The sequence below is a fragment of the Gekko japonicus genome, unplaced genomic scaffold (assembly GCF_001447785.1).
Source record: "Gekko japonicus isolate JY-2015 unplaced genomic scaffold, Gekko_japonicus_V1.1 scaffold709, whole genome shotgun sequence".
NCBI classification, from domain to species: Eukaryota; Metazoa; Chordata; class Lepidosauria; order Squamata; family Gekkonidae; genus Gekko; species Gekko japonicus.
The window spans coordinates 323,230-331,832 of NW_015169796.1; the positions used below are offsets into that span (position 1 = coordinate 323,230).

Below are 8,603 nucleotides of genomic sequence, written 5' to 3' on the forward strand. Positions count from 1 at the left end.
TTTAGATTCAGAGGAATTAGCTGTGTTAGTCTGTTGCTGCAAAATAGTCCAAGAGTTCAAATAGCACCTTTAAGACTAACAAATAGCACCTTTAAGACTAACCTTTAAGACGAAGACTGAGTGGTGGGTGTGGCCTTATGACACACTTCTGGTGATGGCAGGGGGTGTGGCATATGCTAATGAGTTATGAGTTATGCTAATGAGTTCCCCTAGCTCTTTTTCTACGAAACAACCCCTGGACATAGATCAGTTCACTTGGAGAAAATGGCCACCTTGGAAGGTGGACTCTATGACATTATACCCCATTGAAGTCTCTCCCCTTCCCAAACCCTCCCCTCCTCAGGATCCACCCCCAAAATGTCCAGGTATTTCCCAACCCGGAGCTGGCAACCCTACAACTGTTTACTGGTGACCCCATGATTATAGGGTTTTCAAGGCAATAAATGAGCATTGTCATTGTAGTTTTATATTTTGTAAGAACAGCAGATCTGTTCCAAAAGATCCAAGAAATCAAAAGAAATTAAAATCACAATGAAGCATACTGAAAGATCAACACGAAAGGCCACTAACTGCATAGGACAAAATAAAGAAAAGATAGGAACAATGCACTGGAGAATGATACAAACGAGGCAAAAGGAAGACAGATTCCTTCCAGGAAGAATCTTTTGAAGAAGAACCTATAGTTTTAGAAAGTGAAGTGAAAGATGGACTGGGAGAAACAAATCACCAGGAGTAGATGAGATATCAATAGAGCAGTTCCAAGCCACAGAAACTAAAAATCTGAAGATTGATTCAACAGTTATGGGAAATAAAACAATGGCCCACAGACTGCAAACACTCAATTTACATCCCAATTCCAAAAAAAGGAGATGCCAAAGACTGCAGCAACTATTGGATCATCGCATTACTTTCTCATGCAAGTAAAGTGACGTGCAAAATCTTACAACAAAGACTGTTAACATAACATGGAACAAGAAATTCCAGATGTTCAAAATGGATTCAGAAAAGGAAGAGGCACTAGGAATCATATTGCAAGTTTACATTGGAGAGAATTTCAGAAGAAAATCAACTGTGTGGATTATGAAAAGTTATTATTGGCTTTAAAGGAAATGGGTGTGCCACAGAATCTGATTGGAGTATAGACTATGCATCAAAACAGACAGGATATGGAGAAACAGAATGGTTTCCATTGGCAAGGTGTGAGAGAAGGATGCCTTTTATCTCGCTATCTCTTCAATCTGTATGTGGAGTTTATCATAAGGAAAACTGGATTAGATATAGATTAGATGAAGGTGGAGTGAAAATTGGTGGAAGAAACATTACTGAGGTATGCAGATGACACGACATTATTGGCAGAAAACAGTGAAGACTTGAAATGACTACTGATGGAAGTTAAAGCAGAAAGTGCCAAAGCAAGATTACAGCTGAACATCAAAAAGACAAAAGTAATGGCTATTGGGGAATTACACAACTTTAAGGCTGACAATGAAAAAATTGAAATTGTTTGTGAGATGTTCTATTCCGTGGTTCCATCATCAACCAAATGGGAGACTGCACCCAAGAAATCAGAAGGAGATTGAGGCTGAGGAGGGCAGCCATGAAGGAGCTAGAAAAGATTCTTAAATGTAGAGATGTATTACTGGCAGGGCTCTTTTTGTAGAAAAAGCCCAGCAGGAACTCATTAGCATAATAGGCCACACCCAACAGCAGGAACCCATTAGCATATTAGGCCACACCCCTGACAGCACAGCTCATTGGCATATTAGGCCACACCCCCATGTTACCAGAAGTGTGCTCATCCAGCCACACCCACCTTTTGCTTCTTATTCTGTTTACCTTGTTTGTTGTCCAAACCCAAGGATTTTTTGTAGCAGGAACTCCTTTGCATGTTAGGCCACACACACCTAATGTAGCCAATCCTAATGTGTTTCTGCTGTTGGGTGTGGCCTATTATGCTAATGAGTTCCTGCTGGGCGTGGCCAACTCAGGAGCCAGCCGGAACTCCGTTCCTGTGCGTTCCTGCCCAAAAATAGCCCTCTCATTACCATGTATGGGTGTAAAAGTTGGACAATAAAGAAAGCTGACAGGAAAAAAGCAAATTCCTTTGAAATGTGGTGTTGGAGGAAAGTTTTATGGATACTGTGGGCTGCCAAAAAGACAAATAAGTGGGTTCTAGAGCAAATCAAGCCTGCCTTCTCCCTAGAAACTAAAATGACTAAACTGAGGCTATTGTACTTTGTCACATTATGAGAAGACAAGAGTCTCTGGAAAAGACAATAATGCTAGGAAAAGTTGAAGGCAGCAGGAAAAGAGAAAGGCACAAAGTGCGATGGATTGACTCAATCAAGGAAGCCATGACCCTCGGTTTCCGAGACCTGAGAATGGCTGTCAATGATAAAATGTTTGTGGCGGGATATTAATTCATAGGGTTGCCATGAGTTGAAAGCAACTTGATGACACTTAACTCACACACACAAGCTGCACTGAGTTCTAGGGTTGCCAGTTCTGGGCTGGAAAATACCTGGAGACTTTGGGGGTGGAGCCAGGAGAGGGTGGGGTTTGGGGAGGGGAGGGGCCCCAGCATAGAACAATGCCATAGAGTCCACCCTTCAAAGCAGCCCTTTTCTCCAGGGGAGCAGATCGCTGTCAGCTGGAGATCACTTGTAATAGTGGGAGATCCCCAGGCCCCACCTGGAGGCTGGCAATCCTACTGAGTTCTGGGGAGAAAAGCTGGGTAAAATACTTAAATACAGGGGTCGTTTCGTAGAAAAAGAGCTAGGGGAACTCATTAGCATAACTCATTAGCATATGCCACACCTCCTGACATCACCGGAAGTGTGTCATAAGGCCACACACACCACCCCCAACGGTCCCGGCCGCCGCCACCGGCCTTGCAACTCCACTGCTGAGCCCCATGAGGGGCCCGGCGGTGGACCTGCAAGGCTGGCGGGAATGCAAGGAAGCCCCGCGAAGGCCCTCCCTTGCCCCAGGCAGGCAGGGGTGGGGAGAGGCACGGAGGAAGCAACTTACCCTCCCTCTTCTCCTGCTTCCTCCTGGCTGAATGAGGGCCGGAAGCATGGGGCGGGGCTTCGTCATGTGCCCCGCCCCTGTACCTGACCCGGGGGAACTGCGATCCCCCGCGATCCCCCCCCCCAAATGACCTCTGCTTAAATATTTTTTAAAAAATACATGACACTTCATGTAGTTAGGCCCTTGGAAGTGTGCAGAACCAGTGGAATTAGAACAAAGGAACAGGCAGGTACGGATGCAAACAGGAAGGAAGGGTAGCAGCCAAGATCAATAGCAGGAACACAGAATTAACCTGTTGCTCAAACAAGAACTAGAAGCAGCTTTAGAAGTAGTTAGGGTCAGTGGAGCAAGTAGGCAAGGTGGGGGTGGGTAGTTAAGAAACAGAAAGGTAAAAGAAGGGGCTGTTCAGGAGGTCTCTCTCAGATTTAAGGATCTGGTGCAGAAGCAAGGAAAAGGTAACCAATTCCAAGGCAAGTCCTTCTAATATCTTGATTACCCAGCTCTAGAACGTGGAAATGGATTAAACCAGTAACTTTAGTGAGAAGTGCCAGTGAAACAACAGTACTTTGTTACCTTCTGAATTGGAATTTAGTGGAGCTGCTTGTAATAAGCCATTCTGTAGGAAAAGGAATTTCTGGTTGGTGTCCCAAATTTTGTAGAGCCAGGGTTCTTCTAGAGCTGTAATCCCCATTTCTATGAGGGGGGGAAGTATATATACAAATAAATATACAGCCACACAAACACACACTTTCACACTTTGAAAGAAAATTGATACTGGTCTCAAAGAAGGAATTAGGAAGTTGTTCAGCAGTGAACACCGTCATGAAAATGTTATGATATGTGGGATGCTACATTAAGTTTTCACTTTATGAGTGGCAGTTTTACAAAGAGGTTGCACAAAATGACAAGTGTCCTGGTTGGTACAGCATATTTCCTAAGGCACAATTCGTCTTAATTTCTGATGCAAGTCTAGGAGTGTCCTCCATTGTAGAAGTATGGTGCACACCGTTCATTCAATGAATTCACAGTAGCTCCATTCACGTGTACCAAATTATACATGCTGTATGCATGCAGCAGGAAATAGGAGTGTTGACCTTATTTATTTTTTTATAAAATGTATATCCTGCCTTTCTTCCTCCCTCAGGGCCACCAAGGCAGCTAACAAATTAAGAGCATACATCATAAACATAGGTCTTTAAAACCATTAAAACCAAACAGAAAAAATGTCATTAAAACAATTAAAATCTAGCTAAAACACATATGCAAAAAACATTTAAAAACCAAGTAAAACGCAGGGCAGGAAGGAGGGATGAGTGAGGGAACCCCAGACAAATTAAGTCTTGACCTGCTGGCAGAAGACAGCAACAAAAAGATGAGTCTCCCTGGGGAGAGAATTCTAGAGTTTTGGTGCCGTGACTGAGAAGGCCCTCTCCCGGTGGCACCTGAAGCAGAACCTTGGAAGATGACCACAGGGATCTGGTAGGTTTATGAGGCAGTAGGCGGGCTTTCAGGTAAACTCATAAGCATGCCCATAGCACACCAAAGCTTTCTATGAATGGAAAATACATTTGCCCCTGTTCCTGCAAAATGGCTACTGAATGCATCAGGAGATACATACAATTTATTTAGGACTGCATCCGCTGAATCTTTTAGGTCGTGATCCACACAGTAATTAAGTTAGAGTATTTTATGTGTCACAACTTGTACAATCATTGCCCCGCCTAACAACTAGAGAGGAGACCAAATGTTGCAAGCATGCAGGCTTTGTTTTGAGTGTCCCCATTTTTGTTTCTCTCTTCTGAGTGTCTGCTTTCACTCAGCTTATTCCCTTGTGCAGAATGTTCCCCTGTTAAAAAGTATGCACTTTCAGAGTTTGCTCCTTTGCCTCCATAGATATTTCATAAAATGACAATTGCATATAAATGGCACAAACATTGTATGGGCATATAACTGACTAGCCCTTAAAGAACTGACAGGGCCTTGTGGTAATGGGTCATCTGGACGTCTCCTGTGGAATTTAATCCATCCGGGACAAGTCCAACTAAGGAAGGTCCACACATGTGAAGTAGCACAGGGAAGGTTCCTCTTCGGGCTGCGACATGGACTGGACCTTATTTAAGGCTGGTGATGAGGCAAGATTCCCAGAAGGGCCAGGTTTTGGTGGCCCCTCTGTGTTCTCCTCCCCCACTGCTTAGCTATCCATCCTTCCTCCACCCTCCTGCTCGTTTCCCAGTCCTCACCCACCTTTTCCTGACTCTGCTAAGTAGTGCATGCAGCTGGGAGCATGGGTGGTGCGAGGAATTACAACAAGCAGATGGACTGGAGAGAGGTGAGTGGGCCCCACCAGAAGTGGGGCCTCGGCAGCTGCCCCACCTCAGGGTACGCTGATGCCGGTCCTGCCTCCCGGCCCCACAGCAGACTGTGGGGCTGTAGGCAGTGTTCCGTCTAAGCTGAGTTAGTGTGCGCTAGCTCACAGTTTTTTAGCCTCTGGCTTACACATTTTTGCCTTAGCTCAGGAAGGATGGCTCCAGAGCAAACTAATTTATGCAGTAGCCAAATCGCTCACTCACAACTTTAATGCCAATAGCTCACAAAGTAGAATTTTTGCTCACAAGACCCCACAGCTTAGAGTAGGTTGATACCTGTTGATTTTGGACTTTGAAACCATCTTGGACTCCGCTTTGCTAAGGTAACCTCTGGATTAGTGAACCATTGTTTGAAGTATCTAGATCTGAAGAAGTATACTTGCACAAGAAAGCTTATACCCAGAATAAAATTTTGCTGGTCGTAAAGATGCTAGTGGACTGAAACTTCGTTTTGAACTATCTCGGTTAGCTATTTAGCGTTGTTATTTTTATCCTTACTGCTCTTTTATTGCGTATTCCTGCACATTCTTTTAATAAATCACTTTAAATTATATTTGGTGTGTTCTTGAATTCTGGGGCTTCAGTCTGAATCCAGTACTTTGGCCCAGGTTGGTTACAGCTACCAAAGTAACTTGTTTTTGGAACCCACCTTGAGAGTGCACAACTTTACAGGGTCGATTTCTATTCTTAGACCCAGGAGGGCCCCTTAGTCTTTAGCTGGCTGGGTAGTAAAGGGACTGGTGGCAGCGATACCCTGAGGTGTGTGGATTCACATTTCACCTTTTTGTTTTGTGTGTCTTGCCAAGACAGTCACACCCCAAATATGAACTCCCTGGCTTGGGGAATTCGTGATAGAGAAGTCGTCAGCTGTCCACAGGGGGCTACATCCATATGTGTTTGCCCAAGTGGAAGCTGTCTGTGGTCCTTGTATCTGACTGACTCCCAGCCTCACCTCTTGCTTTTGCCGTTGAACCTCCTGCAGCTTTAGCTGAAACATCAGGACTAGCTTTGTACATCATCAGACAGAAGAGGAGGGAAAGCACAATGAGCAACAAAGCCTCAGAAAAGAGCAGTGGCAGCTGATGCCTCAAAACATGGGTATCATGCACGCAATAACTACCCACTGAGCTGTGCATTCCTGGTACTTTACCAAAGTGGTATGGCATTTCTTTGCATACATACCTCACTGTTTTTTCTGTTCAACTAGTGGTGTCGGAAGTAACCACAGGGACAAGGCATTTAGTTGGCATGCTTGTCTTTTTGCGAGATAAAGACAAAACTTTGGATAGGTTAGTGTTTAAAAGGTACATGTGAACCTTTCCGGGTTAAAAATAACTGATTTTTTACCTCCTGTCTTCCCAAAGTTATGGAATAAGTCTGCCATTTCCTGGTCCACAGTCTTCCTTCCATGCGCCATCTTTGCAGCCTCTTCTGTATTCTGTATTCTTCTCTAGGATCAGTTCAGGGTACTGTATTCGTTGCCTCGTCTGCAGTTGCAGTTCAAATCTTGGGAGGAACTGTTAAAAGAGGATGTCATCTTAGGCCTGAACTACACATTACAATTTGTAACTACAATAACGTGTAGGCTCAGAGTTTTGCCAAACTGACTTTGATGCAGGCAGTCAGACATCAAGAGTAGAGGAACTTGTTTTCCAAGTCTGGATCGTGACCATGGCATGAAGGGAAAAGGGGCTTCAACCTTCCCCTCGTGCCAGCATTATTTGCCCCACTGGGGCGCTGCACATGTACTGATGGGCTACACAAGCAGACATTCCCCTGACCCTAATTTGTAGTTCAGGCCATAGACCACAGTTGCAAACTTTGCAAAGGACATCTAAACCATTGTTAAAGCAGGTCTATTAATTTTGCTGTGTGCTCTTGTGTCCTCAGGCACAAGCGCCCACTCCACCACACTGTCTCTTTCCTATGGCTTTAACAACCACATGTAGGATTGCCAGGTCTGGGTTGGAAAATACCTGGAGACTTTGGGGGTGGATCCAGGAGAGGGAGGGGTTTGGGGAGGGGAGGGGCCTCAGCATGGTACAATGCCATAGAGTCCACCCTTCAAAGCAGCCATTTTCTCCAGGGGAGCTGATCTCTGTCAGCTGGAGATCAGTTGTAAAAGCGGGAGATCTCCAGGCCCCACCTGGGGATTGGCAGCCCTACCAGTGGGGAAGCCCCACCCCCAAACAGGGACACTACCACGCAATATCCCTGTCACAGTGACGTTGCCCAGAAGTGACATCATCACATTGCCAACGTTGGGGGATGATGCTGTAGTTTTGGGGCAAACTATGGTTTTAAGGGCAAAAAACCATAGAGTTTTGCCCAAAAACTGGAGTGTTATCCCTGACATCAGCAATGTGCTGACATCACTTCTTAATCAGTGTTGTTGGTTTTTTTGCAGTGTATATTTATTTGTTACTAGACCCACCCGGAGTCTGGCAACCCTAACTACATGGCAAGGAGAAACTCAATAGGTTTAGTTGCTCCACTTTGGGAAAAACCTGTGCCAACTTCATGTTGGGAAACTATCAGTGGCCCAGGAACATTTGTCAAGATTTGGTAACCCCCTTTATGCAGAAAGGGCAGACACCTCTGCCATTTTTTTTTCTTGATGCAAGGTAAGAGCCTCCTACACCATCCCTTCCCCATATTCCCAAAGAAGATGTGTCTAGAAAACTTGCCTCTCTATTTAGCTCTAAGAGTGCATAGCTGAATTTCTACATCAACACCAAGCACCCAAAGGCAAAAGTTAAAAGGGACAGAACCCAGGAATTATTTCAGGAAGAAATTGTGTGGTAAAAGAGGTGAAGCAAAAGCTGTGAGTCATCCAGGGTTAGTGAGCGGGCTCCCTCAGGTGTCAGAACTGCATCAGGGCACAAGCGACAGGTTAAAAACCGCCGTACATTAGACAGTATCTTGGGACAGGAGACTAGGCCAACAGTTTGTCAACCTGCTGGATGACCTTGAGCAAGCCGTAGTTCTGAAGAGCTGTTCTTGAAAAAGAGCAGTTTCTGTCAGAGCTCTCTCAGCCCCACCTACCTCACAGGGTGTCTGTTGTGGGGAGGGGAAGGGAAAGGAGTTTGTAAGCCGCTCTGAGACACCTTTGGGTAGTGAAGGGCAGGGTATAAATCCAATCTCTTCCTCTCTTCTCTTCCTCTTCTCTCTTCTCTCCTCATGAGAGAGCAGACAGTTTAGCACAGG

At 45.1% G+C, this 8,603-nt stretch overlaps 1 protein-coding gene across 2 annotated transcripts in view; it reads right to left on the reverse strand.

The window, feature by feature from the left end:
* Positions 1–8,603, reverse strand: part of LOC107115369 (interleukin-36 receptor antagonist protein-like) — a 14,197-nt gene that overhangs the window by 3,870 nt on the left and 1,724 nt on the right. For both annotated transcript variants that reach the window (XM_015417059.1, XM_015417060.1), the window contains exons 2-3: positions 6,744–6,913; positions 3,604–3,723 (exon numbers count right to left, since the gene is read on the reverse strand). In XM_015417059.1, the coding sequence (XP_015272545.1) occupies positions 3,604–3,723; positions 6,744–6,813 (190 nt within the window). In that variant the 5' untranslated portion in view covers positions 6,814–6,913. The remainder of the gene's footprint in view (positions 1–3,603; positions 3,724–6,743; positions 6,914–8,603) is intronic.